Genomic DNA, 16,957 nt, shown 5'->3' with positions numbered 1-16,957 from the left:
AGTATTTAGTCAGCCACCGATTGTGCAAGTTCCCCCACCTAAAATGATGACAGAGGTCAGTAATTTGCACCAGAGGTACACTTCAACTGTGAGAGACAGAATGTGAAAAAAAAATCCATGAATCCACATGGTAGGATTTGTAAAGAATTTATTCGTAAATCAGGGTGGAAAATAAGTATTTGGTCAATAACAAAAATACAACTCAATACTTTGTAACATAACCTTTGTTGGCAATAACAGAGGTCAAACGTTTACTATAGGTCTTTACCAGGTTTGCACACACAGTAGCTGGTATTTTGGCCCATTCCTCCATGCAGATCTTCTCGAGAGCAGTGATGTTTTGGGGCTGTCGCCGAGCAACACGGACTTTCAACTCCCGCCACAGATTTTCTATGGGGTTGAGGTCTGGAGACTGGCTAGGCCACTCCAGGACTTTCAAATGCTTCTTACGGAGCCACTCCTTTGTTGCCCGGGCAGTGTGTTTTGGATCATTGTCATGTTGGAAGACCCAGCCTCGTTTCATCTTCAAAGTTCTCACTGATGTTCTGTGAAATACTTTTTTGCCCCACTGTACATATATGTACACGTACATAAAAGAATAAATAAAGAAGAACAAAGAAGAATTGTTAGTTTGGTTAACTGACCTGTTTCACAGTTTCCTCAACACTGTTTTAACAATAGCTCTTTGTTTCTTTTGTATTTTTCCCCCGTTTTTAATCTTCATTGACAAACTGCTCTGGGAGAATACCAAAAGAGGAAAGGGAGGTGACTGAGAACAGGTTGTCCCTGTTTCTGTGGGGTTTTTTTTAATGCACCTGAACATGCACAAAATGCTCCTGTGACGGAGTTACACTGTCCCGGGCTGTAGACAGCTGACCTGAGCACATACATGCATCACCACCATTAGTTTCTACACTTGTCACGCTGGGTCACCGCGGCGGCGCGTCTTTTAGGTGACAGATAACAAAAAGGGGTGAGAGCAGGGGCGGCTCTAGATGGGTGGCATGGGGTGGCAAATAAAATTGCCACCCTAAAATAATCCTTTGCCACCTCAAGTGCCACTCTAGTTTTGCATATGACAGTGTTGTTTATTAAAGTAAGATAGCATTACCACTTTGAGCGTAGTTACAGTTAACATTAAATATAAATGCTGAAACTGAATATATTGCATAGTGTTAAAAAACTGCTTGATTTTGCCACCCCATTTGATTTCTTTGCCACCCTAAGAAAATTTCTCTAGAGCCGCCCCTGGGTGAGAGGTATATTCGAGCGGTACAGAGAGTGGCCACTGGCCAACATATTTTTTTTAACTTACCGTTATTAAAGCTGGTTGCGTAGACTCTCTGTGATCGCCGATTATGTGAGTGGTTATGTAAGCCAATGGTATGGTGTTCCAGGGTTCAAATAGTGGGTTTGAGCGCGCTTCCAGTTTAGACGTGAACTGTATTATTTTTGTTTGTTTGTTTGTTTGTTTTTTTGTTGAAACACTGTAGGCTGCCTCGAAGTGGCCATAAATGTCTGTATACATGACGGCCAACAATAATAAACATCGATTATTGTTGGTAAGTATCCAACTTAGACACAGAAAGGCCTATGCTACTAAAAAAAAAATACACTTAACCACATAGAAATAATCAAGCTATAGATTTAACACTATATTTACAATAAAGATAATAAACTATCACCATTTGGAGGGATAGACAATCATTCTGGAAAATACAATAATTATAATTCTACAACTGTTTACAACTGTTTATAACTTGCATAGTTCATATTTCTGTATAGTTTTCATATGTATATCCCCAAAAGACAAGGGTTGAATTGTAACCTCTTAAGCCCTAACGTCCCCTGATACGGGGGCAAAAGGCAGGAGATCAGTGAAACATACATTTTAGAACAGTATATAACTTAGATGCACTCTAGGCCGAGTAGATTTTAATTGTCCCCAGTCGGTTTGAAAGGTCTTTTAAAAAAAATAAAAAATAAAAAATTCCATCGTGGATTTTTGTACCATGGAGCTAATTAGCACAAAGGGGTTGAGCTTGACAGCAAATTGCCAAAAAAAAGCCACCTTGCATTCAGACATTACTTGCAGATACAGAAAAACTGATGCCTGGTGAAGAATATCGTGGAACCCCACAATCATCATAATGACTATCCTCCTTCCCATCCATGATACTGATGAAATAAAGATGTAAACAAGTGTTTTGTTTATTTGTTCTTTTTTTGGGAGTTGGAGTGAAACAGAAAAATGACTGACTGATCATGCAGATACATTTGTAAGGAACAACACAACTTGAAATACTAAACAACCAAAAATGACATTAACAATGAAACGTTTGTACATATTATCTTATTGCCGCACACCAGTCTAGATGCATTAGGTTTTAAAGAAATTATTTACATTGTTTTTCAATTTTACCACAAATAAATAAATAAACATGGAAGGTCATTATTGTCTGAGTTTTTAAGGAGCTTGGAAAGAAAAGCGTCTGGACTTCTTTAAGTTGCTTGAAGACGTTTCACTTCTCATCCGAGAAGCTTCTTCAGTTCTAAGGTCAAATGGCGGAGAGTCCATGATTTAAACCCAGTGGGAGTATCCCCCCAAAGAGAGACAAAAGGACCCCCTGATGATCCTCTACCTCAGCAGTTCCCAAACTTTTTTTGTGAGGCTACCATATGTGAGGAGCAGAATCTTAAATTTAGTTCTGGATTTGATGGGAAGCCAATAAAGAGAAGAAGCCAATATTGGAGAAATATGCTGCCTGTTTGTAGTTCCTGTCAGTACTCTTGCTGCAGCATTTTGGATCAACTGAAGGCTTTTCAGGAAGTTTTTAAGACAATCTAGAAGATTACAATCTAGAAGTAATAAATGCATGAACTATTTTTTTAGCATCAATTTTAGAGATATTGCCCAAGTGGAAAAAATACTGCATGTTTCTTTAAGACATTCTTGCAGTATAACTGGTGTGTTGTTTGTGTTATCTGGTTTCATGGACAGATAAAGCGGGGTATCATCTGCATAGAAGTGATTATGTGTCATATGCCTTCAAATGAAACTGCCTAAGGAAAGCATGTATAATGTAAGCATAATTACCTAAGTGTGTAAAGAGGACTCAACATTTAGGTCAGGGGTCTCAAACTCGAGTCCTCAAAAGCCAGCGTCCTGCAACTTTTCAACGTGTCCCTATTGCAACACATCTGAATATAATTAGTAGGTCATTAGCAAGACTCAATAGAACTAGACTGCATGCTCAGGTGGCAGTTCAGCCATTTGATTCATGTTACAGCAGCTCATGAGTACACGGTGGAATGATTTTTCCAAACACTTACATTTACTTAAATTTATTTGAGTAGGGGTAAGGGTTGCCATATCAGCATGCAGTCAAGTTCTATATTCTTGCTAATAACCTAGTAATTGGGCACTGTGTCGCACCGTCTATCTATCGTCAGTCTATCTTCGCACAAGCCAGGTCCTTTCCCCTTGAGCCTGGCTTCTACATGCTCCTTCTTCCTGGAGTCTGAGCCTCTCTTCCTTTTTGCCTGCTCAGCCAGTTTTTTAACAGATCCATTCAGCAGCTGATAAGCCACCTAAGGGCGCACCCACACCTCAACAGGTGGATTCTAATTACCAATTTGTCCATTGCCCAACCAGTCCACAGTGAATTAAAAATAATTCCTGCAAAGCACTGAAAACATGCAATACAAATATCAAAATCAAAATGAAAATCATGCAAATAAACACACTAAAATTGACTATAAGACAAATCCAAATTTTCACTGTGACATTTGCATGAACCAATTGAAGTACATTAGACAGCATGCTCTAATCCAGCGGTTCCCAAACTTTTTTTCGCTAGGACCCCTCTGTTTCACAAGAAAAATGTTACGTTAACATTTTAAGATCTTACTATCTTCAGGTTTTACATGCTTAGATATACACACACAACTCCTGTTCCTCCATTTAGAAAGGCAGAGGCGACATGGTGTAATTATTTTACTTGTAGTTGTTTTTTTAATGTGTAATAATATTCAAAGTTGCTATAAAATGAAAAAAATGCCCGTGACAGGGGGAACAAATTACAGCAGGATCAGCCTGATATTATTTGTATCCCACTGTAACTTTACTGTATAAAGAGCTAACATCTCCAAAATGTCAGGAGTAGTTAGTCATTAAGTGTTTGTGAACTTAAAATCAAGAATGAGGGATACTGTTTGTCTGTGATTTGGAGAGCCCAGTGCGTGCTCCCGACGAAGGGAAAAGCAATTATGCAGGGGAGACCTACCTTGGCACTTGTGCAGGTGAAGCCAAAGGGAGGACATGCTTCATCATATTTTCTAGTCTTTGGGTTGGAAGGAGGTTGGTTTGGAAATGCTTATGCTTCATTTCCTGCTTTGCGTTTGTGTGGGCGCCCCGTCAAAAACCTGTCTAAAGCAGTGTCCAAGCATTCATTCATTCATTCTTTTTTTTTTTTTTTTAAATGTATTTATTTATGCAAGTTTCAAAATTTTTACACATTCACAAACAGCGGGACAGAGAACACAGACAATAAAGACAATAACAACAAAAAAAAACAAAACAAACAAACAAACAAAAAAAAAAAAAACAGAGCAACAAACCACACAACAGGGTACAAGGCCAGCACTTATTAAAAACAGCAGAGAAGCAAACAAAGCAACTGGTATACATGTCAAACAACTCACAATCTAGTGAGTCCAATCCACAAGATCAAATCCAAAGATCGCTAGGAGGAGCTGATAACAATCATGCAAAAACAGTTATGGGCAACAGCTCAGAATGAAAGCAGTTAAAACAATGTGGTCAGGACCCAGGGCGTGGACTGTCCTTCTTAATGTGGTCTATAAAGGGCCCCCATATCTTCCTGAACTTCTCCATGGAATCAGACGTAGAGAACCGAATTTCTTCCAGGTATAAACAGGAGACCATCTCTTCGAGCCACCTCTTGAAGCAGGGAGGGGAGGCAGATTTCCACTCCCCCAGAATCAGACGTTTGCCAATAACCATACCAAACATGAAGGCCTGTTGAACAGCAAAGGGAAGTGCCAAGGAGTCGCCGGAACAGCCCAGGATCACCATAAGACAGTCAGGATACAGTTGCCTATCATAAACAGTGCTATAGATAAATATATAAATACAGGCCATATGTTCATGCAGGTGAAAACAAGCCATCCTTAAGCAGCCAAAACAGAGAAAAAACCCATCCAAGAAATTGGATGGGAAACCAAATGAACAATCTCTACAAGGTAGGCGTATTGATAGTCCAGCATAAAGAGAAGACTGCATGAAAGTAAAAACAGAAGTTTCACTGCAAGATCCAAGTCATTCATAAGGCTCAAGAACAGAAAGGTTAGATTGGACAAAAAAAAAAAAAAAGCCAGCCCACTTCTTGAAAATCATAGCCAAGATCAACCTCTACCACAGTGTCAGCAAGAAAAAGTATGGAGAAGATATGGAACATTCTCATGATCCAAAGCATACCACATCTTGGGAGTGTAAGGCTGCCAGTGGCACTAGGACACTAGTGTTTATTGACCATGTGACACAGGACAAGCAACCAAATTAATTCTGAAGGGTAAGAGCCATACAGCCAAAGCAACAGCCAAGCAGGAGTTTAATAAAGCACAGAAGTGCTTAAACCGAATTGAGCATTCACTTCCCTTGTTGAAGAAAAAACTTTGGACAGAAAGGCCCACAAACAAACAGCACCTGAAAGCCGCTGCAGTAAAGGCCTGGCAGGGCATTAAAAAAATTGGAAACTCAGGTTGTGATGTCCATGAGTTAAAGGCTTCAAGCTGTCATTGCCAGCAAAGGGTTTTCAACCAAGTATTAGTAATGAACATTTCATTTTCAGTTATTTAATTTGTCCAATTACTTTTTAGCCCCTGAAATGAAGGAATAAAATGCTTTAGTTCCTCACATTTTATGCAATTTTTCTGTTCAACCCACTGAATTAAAACTGAAAGTCTGCAATTTCAATGCATCTGAGGTGTGTTATTTAACATTCATTATGTGTTAATGTACAGAACCAAATTAAAAAACAAACAAACCTGTGCCTCTGTCCAGATATTTATGGACGTAATTGTACTACACACCATGATGAAATATGACAAGTTTTCAACTAACAGATCTTTGGAAATCACCTTATCGTTGCAAAAAAAGAAGAAAAAAAGAATGAGAAAAACATTTTAAAAACGTATATGTATGCAGGTTTATTTAACTTTTAAGACAAATAAAAAAACAAATCAATTTACAATGCAGACCAAAGACCATGTTTTAGTTATTTAATCTTTTACGCAAAGCTGCCACATTTGAGACACCAGAGTATGTTATACTATCACTACCATATACCAAAGTGGTTCTCAGAAATGTTCTGCTATGCCCCGTCTTACAAAGTTGATCCCAGGAAGTCATTAACAATCAGTAAGGTGCAAGTCCTGTAGTTAAAGGGCAACATTAACACATAACCAGACTGTTGGCTGTTTATTGACATTCACAAAAGTAACAAGTAACAAACAAAGAATCAAAAAAAATATATCAGTTTATTTTAATTTCACCTCAGTTTGTCCCCAGGTAATCCATGCTTTTATAACAGTGTCTTTGTGAAGCCACCAGTAAGTAATACCTCATAATTTTAATGTGTAAAGATATGATGCCAAAGGGAAGAGATTTTTACTGGGTTTCACTTTTTTGACAGGTTTTAAAGAGCCAAATGTGCCTTGGCTGTTTTGTTGCATGCTAAATTCAGGCTTCAGGATAGGTTAAGGCTTTGCATATAGCTGTGATGGCTAAGGTTGTGGAAAGGTCAAATGTAACAAATAACCATTAGTGTAAAAACAAAAACAATGCTGTCTACACTTCAGTAACAAGAGAAAAATAGCTCAAGGTGTACAGTTAAAATACATATACAAGTGCATCGAATGCTAAGAAGGATTAAGATAGCTAAATATGTTTTAGTAAAAAATATGGAGGTACAAAAATACTTACTTCTAAATACTTATTTACTTCTAAGACAAAATCTAAACACTGATTTAGCAACAATGACTTGATTGGTCAGATACTGGTCAAAAGTCATGCTCCTCAGAAAAAAAATTTGGTATCTCTATCATTCACTGCAGTAAAAGTTCGTACCTAAAACAGATGTGCAAAAGTTCCACTAGGAAATCAACAGGTCTGTGAAAACAACATGAAATAAGGGAAACAAAACCTTTCCTTTCTAATGTCAGGAAAAGGAGACTCTCCCGGAAAATGTTCAGACTTAATGTTTCTTATAGATGGTTAAATGAAAAAATTTAAGCAGGATAAGACCTTTGATTTTAATTCAGTGTGCCCCAGAGCAGCTGTGGCTACAATGTAGCTTGCCATCACCAGTGTGTGAATGTGTGAATGACTGAATGTAGTGTAAAGCACTTTGGGGTCCTTAGGCATTAAGTAAAGCGCTATACAAATACAAGCCATTTACCATTTAATTAAAAAACAAAAAAACAAAAAAAAAAACCTAAAATAATAAATCTGGCAAAATGGAGGATCTTTTATCTGTATAAAAAAGTCCCTGATGAGTGATTGAGATTCCTTTTTTTTTTTTAAATAAAAAGGACAAAGGCAGGGCTGCATAGTTATAAAATTATATACTAATGATACTGGTTGAAATTACAGAGCAAGTGTTTGCACCCTCAGCTTTGGTTGCTCAGTAGTAATTATACAACAGACAGACAGATTACTGCATTCAAGGTGTTGTCTGGTGTGAGTGTTTGTACTGTCTGCGAGCTGTTTTGAACCCAATGTCTGCGTGGGCTTTCGTGGTGTACTGCTGATGAACAGGCTGTGTGTCTAAACTTGTGCTGGTACTGTACATTTTAAACCTAAAAATATACAATTAACATTGTTACCCTTCATGAAGGGTAGTAATAATAAGCAGATGGGGAAAAACAAAAACAGCTGTAACCACATTAATATAACTGCTATCAACAGCCAACTGCAGATGAAAGCACTTCAAACTGTTGGTGGAAACAGTATGGATCCCAAATACTGCTTAAGTTGTTCATGACAACAGGAACAGGCAGTAAAAGCCACATCCAAAATGCTGTGGCAGTGGGAGTGACATGCAAGGAGAGTGGGAGTCAGTTACCAATGTTTTGCGTGTATTTATGCAATTACTGCAATTTTAAAGTAAGACAAAAACATTTATAAACCTGAATCACAAAATAAAAGGGATTCGCGGGTAGGAAATGTTACCAAATACCTCCATCTATTCATCTGTATGTTTACCAGTTGACTGTGGAATGACACGTTGGTGGAGGCATCGGTCCAGATGTTGTCCCTTATTTGCTCCCACAGCTGTTAGAGGAAGCCGGGGCAGAACATTAATTTAAAATTGCATTTAATTTCAACTGAACATGAAGAGACTTTCAGTTTATCTGCTAATGAATGTTTAATATTATAAAACTATTATAATTATAAACGTTTAATATCCTAGACAATAGTAATGGAAAAATTATTATTTTAACTTCTCAGCTCCTTGAAATTGTTTCCTCAAGAAAAGCATATTTAATAAAATGCCTTTTGCATGACTAAAACTATAAATATACCTCAGATAATAGAGTTTTACATTAAATTCAAGTAAAACTAATCACAACCAAGGCAAGAGAGACTCAACTCCCAATAATAATGTCATTTATATAGATCATCAACTAATAAACTACCTGTGGTATTGCAACATACTTTTTTAATAGAACGAATTATGAAATATGTTGCTTTAAGAAGTACTCAGCCCTTGATAATGCTGCAAACAGCTAGTTTGCAATGTGTCTTTCAATGGCAGCTTAGTTACAGCCTATTGTGGTATGTGGGCCATGTGTAAGCACATTGTGTGGGCCAGATCTGGGCCATACCAAGTTTGCTATGTGGGACACTTCTGTAAAAGCTTCTGAGGAAATTATCCAATTTGAGACCCTCAAAACGGATGTTTGATTTTGAATTGTGCAAAAAAATAAAAGAAAAAAAGAAAGAAAGACATTTATATTGTTTTCCAGCCCCTTGAATTAAACCTGAGTCTGGACTGTACCTGCATTTGATTTTTTTACCCTTTTCTACTTACCAAAGATTACTAGACCCAGTTGTCCATTATGTCCATATACTGTTATATCAGAATGACTACATATTATACCACATATTAGCTATGTTATTGTTCAAAGTACCTTTTAAAACGTCCAGATTTATAAAAGTACCATGCTGCAGCCCCAACATTCAGGGAAAGCAAAACAAGAAATAATGCCCAGGCAACACGGCTTGTTCCTGCAGGGGCACAAGAAGAAACAATATTATGGGAAAGAAATTAAATATTGTTCTTTCTCACTTCCTTAACATTTAGTTTTATATTTCACATTCAAAACTTCCTTGTATTTTCAAGTTTTAACGTACAAAAATAAATTAGATGAACTTGATATGACCCTGAAAAAAGCTTTCACAAGCTAGGACACGCTCTGAGATTCTGTCAGTGAGGCAGAATAAAATGTATTAATAACATGTGTTGCACTGGGTGAAGCATCCGACAACCATTCATCAACATGCAACATGACACAACATCCACAAAAGCTCAGATCTAAAAAACAGAAACAAAAGATAGATTTGAACAAACTGTAAAAGCTAAGACTTCACCTGATGTCACATGCACATAGAGCTGACCGTGTTTACTTCCATATGCGTTAGATGCTTCACACTGATAGAGTCCATTTAGATCAGACGTCAGGCTGAGCAGTTGTAGGTTTGCACCGTCTACTTTGACAGCAGACTCCAGCAAAGACTGGCCAGATCTAGAAAAACACGAATGAGACTCAACATGAAATGTACAGAGAGAGCAGAAAACTGTTGTACCAAAAGTCGAATACATTTCAGTTATAAGCTCTTTGTTATAGATCTTTACTTGCTCACACTAAGATTTTGTATAAAAAAAATAAGAGTAAATGGCACTTTTCATGTTAATTTCTGCTTTTTTGAAGAAAATCTTGTGTGAGTAAGGTTTCATGCCACTGTATTTTGTGCATATCAGCAGAGCCCTGCTAAATCTGTTCAAACTACATCAGTCTACACATTTGTCTTCAATGATTGATGATTCAATGATTTGGGAGCATTGATTGAAGCATTCAATGTAATGCAACTAAACAACATCAATTTCAGATATTAGATAATAGAAGATTCAGTTTCACCACATCTGATTCTCATTTATCTCACCTGATTAACACTAGCAGAATGAGCTTGCTCTCTCAAGTATTGAAAAAAATATAGCCACTTAAGATTAAAAAAATATAACTTGAAAATATTTAAAGCACTGCATTGGCCAGGGATTCCTCACATTTATTGGATCATCAGTGAATTACAGAGAGAGAAGCCAAAGATCGCTGAGTGACACTGGTGCGGTTTAATATGAAAAGAGTTTATAAGTATGTGAAAAAAAATCATGTTATTTGTAATTCCACTTTTGTTTTATGAACATAGTGAATTTCTTACCAACAATTACATTTAAAAATGTCCCAACTTTAAGTATGAACATCATACATCATGAAAACAGCTTTCCCTGAAGACCAGGCATTTCTATAGTTCAGAAGCACCTGATAAAATTATTTGTTTAGTTGCTATTTTTTGGAAAGCATCATCCATATATCGACCGACACATCACTTATGGGTATGTGTATAAAAGTATAGTAAAAATGCAAGGCAGGGTGTCTGTACTGCTGTGATTGGCTGAAAAGCCAAGAAGACAAATGAATCATCAATGCTCTCAGCTGATCTTCTTGAGAGCCTCTTTACCATCTGCCTTTCTACATCTAGTAGCAATAAAGGGCATGCTGAAGCAGTTTTCATTACTTTTGAAGAGTCTACCTAACAGATGCAGCAGGTAAATGTAATGCTTTAAGCATTTTGTGTTGCTGTGTTTATGTTTTGTTTTTAATGCAATTTTTGACTGTTTTGCTTTTCCATTACTTTAAGTGGGAACACAGAAGCTGGGAACAATTCTTGCCTTTGTCACTGGAGCTAATACTCTTCCACCAGTTAGCTTCTCTCCACAACTTACCATTTAGGTTTTTTTTACCAACACCAATCCAGGAACCATGTGTAAACTACCTCATGAATCCTCATATCATGAACAAATTAAATGGTCTTGGGTTGCTTGGCTGCTATTACTTCAACAAAGAATTCTACACCCAACCCTAACATGAGATAATCATCTGTTGAATAAGATTTTTTTTATTTTAAATTAGGCGACTTTATGAATTTTACACTCTAGTTGTTGAAAACTTTTAGCAAGGTAACACAGTCGCAGTCTTGTTACCTTTGTTGCCCAACACCAATATAGCCCTGGTTTTGAATCCAAAAACTTGGACTTATAAAGATCTAACTAAACACAAAAACCTTTTAACTATTTGGAAGCAATATCTAAAAACAGTAAAAGGCTAATGTGTGTGTGTTAGTCCCCATAGGGAAATAGTTCCTCTGCATTTAACCCATTCACCCAGTGAAGCAGTGGGCAGCCACCAATGCAGCGCCCGGGGAGCAGTGTGTAGGGACGGTACCTTGCTCAGGGGTGCCTCAGGGTAGCCGTTCAGTGGAGTCGAACCCCCGACCTTCCGATCATGGGGCCACCACTCTACCTACTGAACTATCCCTGCCTTAATGTAATTGTCTGGACATTGTAACAACAATTAAATAGAGCTCTTATGCAAAATTCTAGTTTATCCTCACATTTAGACTTTATGTGTTTAAAATCTCACTGTAGGGTTTGGTATAACCTTTGTATGCTTAGGTGAAGTGTGTGTGTGTGTGTGTGTGTGTGTGTGTGTGTGTGTGTGTGTGTGTGTGTGTGTGTGTGTGTGTGTGTGTGTCAGTATGACGTCGTAAGGAAAACTGCTTAGCTAGGTGCAATGATGTTTCATTATGTTATCTGCTAACTGTTTTGCTCAGAAGGATGAATCTCAGAGCCAGCGCCAGGAGCTTCCTGGGAAAAGATAGTGGGAGTATCTTTTAGGTCTTCATCCACAGGCTGTGGGACCTAAAGATACAGAGAGTTGTGTGTGGAGGGGTAAAAGAGAAGCATCCGAAGGGCAGAGCAGGCATGACTGTGAACTGTGATGTTTGATGTGTGTGTTGGCTCTCCTGCCCAGAAATAAATAGCTCTTTCCGTGTTGCAGACTTTATTCCATTTTGCAAAATTCCACAACAATACTGACTCACTGTTGGTATATGTATTAAATAGCAATATTTAAGTCCATCTAATTTTCTCTGGACACATGGGCAGCATCTCTGTATTCCCATTCACACATGGAAAATCCAACATCCAATTAGAGTCATCATGTACGTGCTCTAGCGGTCAAGACAATGGCATTACTGAAGACACCAGTGTTACAGTATTAACCTGAAGTGACCTCCCTATAACTTCAAAGTAGTTCAGAGTTAAACCATCTAAAAGTTACATTATCAACCACATTATATATGTACTATACACAAATGAACTGGGTTTATATAGTTTATACAACGATATCAATTAAAGATGAAAGTGAGGCCACATAGGCAATTTATGGAAAAGCAGCACACTTGATGGTCTCTCAAATGTAATCCCTGTTCATACAAATAAAGGTGGATCAGTTACACGTATAACTGAAAGTCTTATCTTTTCTCTGGCTATTGGCTAAAAGATCAGAAAAATAAAATCTCAATAGCTGAATCTTGATAGCATCTGCAAGAGCTTGCCAAAAAAAACAGTACCTAAAATACTGGTATGAATGACGTTAATGTCAAAAGGTGATGTCGCTATCAATAAATCATCTCCTTGGGTTCCCCTCCAGTTGCTCTTCAGTTTCTGGGATAACACCAATGGGATAGAAGTATGCATGCAAAATAGCTGCAGGTTCAGGTAACTGTCTGTTCTTTTTTTCCCCTTTTTTTAAAATTTTCTTTATTTTTTGCTCAGACACATGAAAAATTAGAGGGAACATTGATCGTGGGACAGAAATAAAGTGAGTAAAAAAAACTACCTAAATGCATTTAGAATATATTTAGAACTATAAATTAAATTATTTTAGCAATTATTGGTTTTTTTAATGTCATAATTCCAACCCTCCTCCTTTATCCAGGCTTGGTACCGGTGTTCTGACAAACCATTCTATTTTGGCAAAACGTCCTACTGTAAGTAGTTTATGCACATTTCTCCTGTGACAGAGTAATTCCAGCACAAATATAAGTAGGTATGACAGTTTGCCACTTAACTTTGCCCATCAGAGTATGCTTGTAGCTCATATTCATAAAGCCAGGATGGTTTGCACTTAATTTTACCCTTTAAGTATGCTTGTAGGTCACATTCACAAAGGTAGCATGGTTTGGCACGTAATTTTGCCCATCAGTTGCTAAGTTGGCAACACTGTTCATAAGGACAAAGACATGAGCTCACCGGTCCTCTGGCCAGGTCAGCTAACAATAACACAACTTTCCATGGTACCTTATCATTAAGAAAAGAATGACCTCATAAACTTTTTAAAACAGCACCAGTTCTTTACTTTCTAAAAGGATTGCATTAATAGAAAAATGGCTCCTTTCTCTGTCATATGCGTGGGCATACATTTTCTAAATCCATGTTATGGATGTTATTTTCTTAACAAACTGAACATGAGGAACATTATGCTTCTGAGAGAAAGTGAGGTGGAGGATTTTTTTAGGGTATTAAATCACTGAGCAATTAAGTTTAACTGGCTGACCTTTTGATCAGATGGCAGATTATGTGCTTAAAGTACTCACACTGAGCTTTCATCTGATATCATAGTCTGCAGTTTATTTTGCAAAATTCACTGCCAGCACTACAAAAAGAGTTTTTACCCACATGTGTACATGTGCCTCTAAATATAAGTCTCTTTCTCTCTCAGCATTTAAATGAATATTTCAACCGAAACCATTACTAAAACTGCTTTACCTGATCCAGGTGAATTTTGCATTTGGGTTAGCTTCTGTCACACACTCAAACGAATCCTCTGAAATTGCTGAAATTTTCACTTCTGTAGGAGAAACTGCAAAAATCAAAGAAAAAAAAAACAAAAAAAAAACTGTAAACCCCAAACTAAGGAAATACTAATCATGTCAAAATAATGTTTCATAAATGTTTGAACCCTGTCACGTCAGGCAAAACCACAAATCTTGGTTTTCATTCAGTTTCAAAGATTAATCCTTTCAAACACAGTCAAAGGTGTCACCGGCTCACGTACAGTCACTTTATACTAAAAACAACATATTAGGTTTCTTGATCTTTTGGGGAATTCCACCAGAAACAGAACACCACAGTTATATAACATCACTAAAAAAAGAGCACACAATACTTCAAAACAGCCTCAGTTAATTTTACTTATAGTTTGACATATAAATTGCTTGTTTGATAATACCCATGTATATATTATATATATATAATGTTCTTCCTCTACCCCCCTGCAATTTTTGCACAAGTCGAGGAGCGTGTCAGGTTACATTTCACTGTGTTTTATACTTGTATAACTATGCATGTGACAAATAAAGAACCTTGAACCTAGGGGAACTGCACAGATTTTCTCACTGGAAAGAGAATGATGCTAATTGAACTCATCATCTAGCTTGAGAAGACAGCTTTTACTTAGTGACATGGTGTTTTGTCATGCAGGAACCAGTAGGACATAACCTCAGGCCAGAAACTCTGCAGGACAGGCTGAATATCTGAAATAGTAGTTTATTGGTACTGAGAGGTGAAGGTCTGCAGAGAGAGAAACTAAAATTACGGAACAACTGACAAAAAGTGACATACATTATATTAATAATTTATCTAATAAGAATGCATGTATAGAACCACATTGCACACAAATATTCCAGTATTGTAGTACCAGTCACTGAGGAAACAGACTTGTGTCTGGACTCAAAGTCAATAGTTTCATCTCACTGGAATAACTACTGTGGTATGACTTCACTGTATTTTTTTGGTTATGCCTCCAATGTTTACATGATTTCATCTTTTGCAATAGTGGTGTAACAACACCCTTTATACGAGTCTAAATGTCGTCACTTAGTCTTTCCGGTTTTTGAGGAATTCTCTCCGTCTGCTGTGACAACCTAACATTAAGAGACTTAACACAGAGGCAAAGTCATGCCAGCAGGGATAAGGTTGCAACTGCAAATGCAACCCCCCCCCCCCCCCCCCCGCTAAAACCTTCTCCTGAACAAAGACAGAAATATGAGAACGTTTATGTCTGTTTTTGTATAAAACAGGCTGAGATTGATCCTGGGTGTGTTGGTGTACTTTATTAATGATTTCATGAAACTGTTAAAATTCTTAAATGAACAGTGATAAAAAAAAAGAAAGAGGAAAAATAATAAACTCCATGAACAGCTGATACTCACAGTAGACCTGTATGGTGAAGGCCAGGGTTTCTTCAGCAGACAGGGAGTCACCACTGATGACACACTGGATCTGGTGACCATTAATCTCTCTCGTAGGAACACCAAACAGAGAGCTGACTGTGGTAGTCGTACCGTTGTCATACTGGGTGGAGTTTGTTGTTGTCCTCACTTTGTCTCCCAAAGCACCAGTGAGCCACCTCACCTCTGCAGGAGGCTTCGATCCAGCAGCCGTGCAGGTAGCAAATAAAACCTCTTCTGTGCCCAAAGTGGGAAGATTGTCCTTGACGCTTGTGAAAGGAGGCACTAGGAGAGTTACAGCACACAAATAAGTTGACATGTAAGCATGACAGTAAAAGTAACTCTATCTACATCGGTTATACAAACACCTAGAATATCTTAAAACACATTTCATTTGTATACCAAGCAGGTTTAGAGGAATCTCAATCTTCTGATTTCCACTTGGAAACAGGGTGAAGATGCATGTGTAGCTGCCTTCATCCTTCAGGGCAACATTGGATAACTGGAGAGTTCCATTTTTGTTGTTAAAATTCCCGACATATTTAAATCGATCATCACGTCCATTGACAAACTGTAGTCCATTTCTGGGTTGGATAGTAATAAAATTGTCATTATGAGGGTTTTTTCTAGTCTTCCTTTGCCAGGTAATCTGTGTCAGGTCATCATTGGTATCAGTGACATGACACGGTAAGATGGCCGTACCTCCTTGAACCGCTGTCACTCTTCCACCAATCACCTGTAGAGCTGTAAAGAGCATGAAACACTAAGATCAAACATCAGCTTAAAGATAAGAGACAAGAGAGGAGATGCTTTACACAGATTTAAAGTTACAGCTAAAGCAGTTAATTAAAAGTAGTCTAACATAAATGTAAATGCTGTAATTTGATTATTTTAATAAACCACATAACTTGGATGGATTAGATGCTGGCGTGACCACAGTGCACGTCTGATTTACACAGATTTAAAATTACAGCTCCAAGTCCATCTAGGATAAATTGTTCAAAACCCAAGCAAAAACTCTCAGAGCATAGTGTCTGATTTGGTTATTTGGCCTGTACAGAACCATTTGGAGCCATGGGTGTGGCTTCCTGGTTTTTACCTAAAATGGGACACTCAGCTACAATGCGTCCAGGCTTCATACAATAAAAACACATTTTTCCAAGTTCAATATAGAAGAACTAGAAACGTTGGTACGGCCACTTCCTTTAGCATCAGGATGAGATATTTGTCACTAGTGCGGACTTAATGGGTGTCAGGGTATTTCATACATTATTCCAAATCAAGCACCATGGTGACAACTCAAAACAGTCACTTTATTCAGTCTTGCAAAGTTGCCTGCCTCCAACAGCTCTTTTGTCTTGTACTAACAAACAAAAGGAACAAAAGAAAAACACTAGCAAAACAGTTTTAGTAACTGTAGGCCACAAAGCACAATATAATTACAATACAACAAACCACAGTACAGTAAAGACAATTAAAACTCAAAATACCATTTACCACACAAAATGTGACCGACAT

At 37.6% G+C, this 16,957-nt stretch overlaps 1 protein-coding gene across 1 annotated transcript; it reads right to left on the bottom strand.

Moving 5' to 3' along the window:
• Nucleotides 1–4,582: 4,582 nt before the first annotated feature.
• Nucleotides 4,583–16,944, bottom strand: si:ch211-141e20.2 (nectin-4). Its single transcript, XM_014331180.2, has 6 exons — nucleotides 15,842–16,944; nucleotides 15,422–15,724; nucleotides 13,977–14,070; nucleotides 9,677–9,831; nucleotides 9,217–9,313; nucleotides 4,583–8,356 (listed from the first exon to the last, which is right to left on the bottom strand). The coding sequence occupies exons 1-6, from the start codon at nucleotides 16,194–16,196 to the stop codon at nucleotides 8,341–8,343; spliced, it is 1,020 nt and encodes a 339-aa protein (XP_014186666.1). The 5' UTR covers nucleotides 16,197–16,944; the 3' UTR covers nucleotides 4,583–8,340.
• Between the last annotated feature and the right edge of the window lie 13 nt (nucleotides 16,945–16,957).

Source organism: Haplochromis burtoni, unplaced genomic scaffold (genome assembly GCF_018398535.1).
Source record: "Haplochromis burtoni strain Fernald_Lab_line unplaced genomic scaffold, NCSU_Asbu1 Contig_1084, whole genome shotgun sequence".
Classification (NCBI taxonomy): Eukaryota; Metazoa; Chordata; class Actinopteri; order Cichliformes; family Cichlidae; genus Haplochromis; species Haplochromis burtoni.
The sequence above is the reverse complement of the archived record's forward strand: the minus strand, read 5'-3'. Positions and strand labels throughout refer to the sequence as shown.

What these genes read in the sequence shown, in the direction of transcription:
- si:ch211-141e20.2 (XM_014331180.2), bottom strand. Translation starts at nt 16,196, where the DNA reads ATGCTCTTTACAGCTCTACAGGTGATTGGTGGAAGAGTGACAGCGGTT. An exon ending in GATTCCTCTAAACCTGCTTG is followed by an intron (nt 15,725 to 15,841) that starts GTATACAAATGA and finishes TAACTCTCCTAG; the next exon opens with TGCCTCCTTTCACAAGCGTC. An exon ending in CTATGTGCATGTGACATCAG is followed by an intron (nt 9,314 to 9,676) that starts GTGAAGTCTTAG and finishes GTGCCCCTGCAG; the next exon opens with GAACAAGCCGTGTTGCCTGG.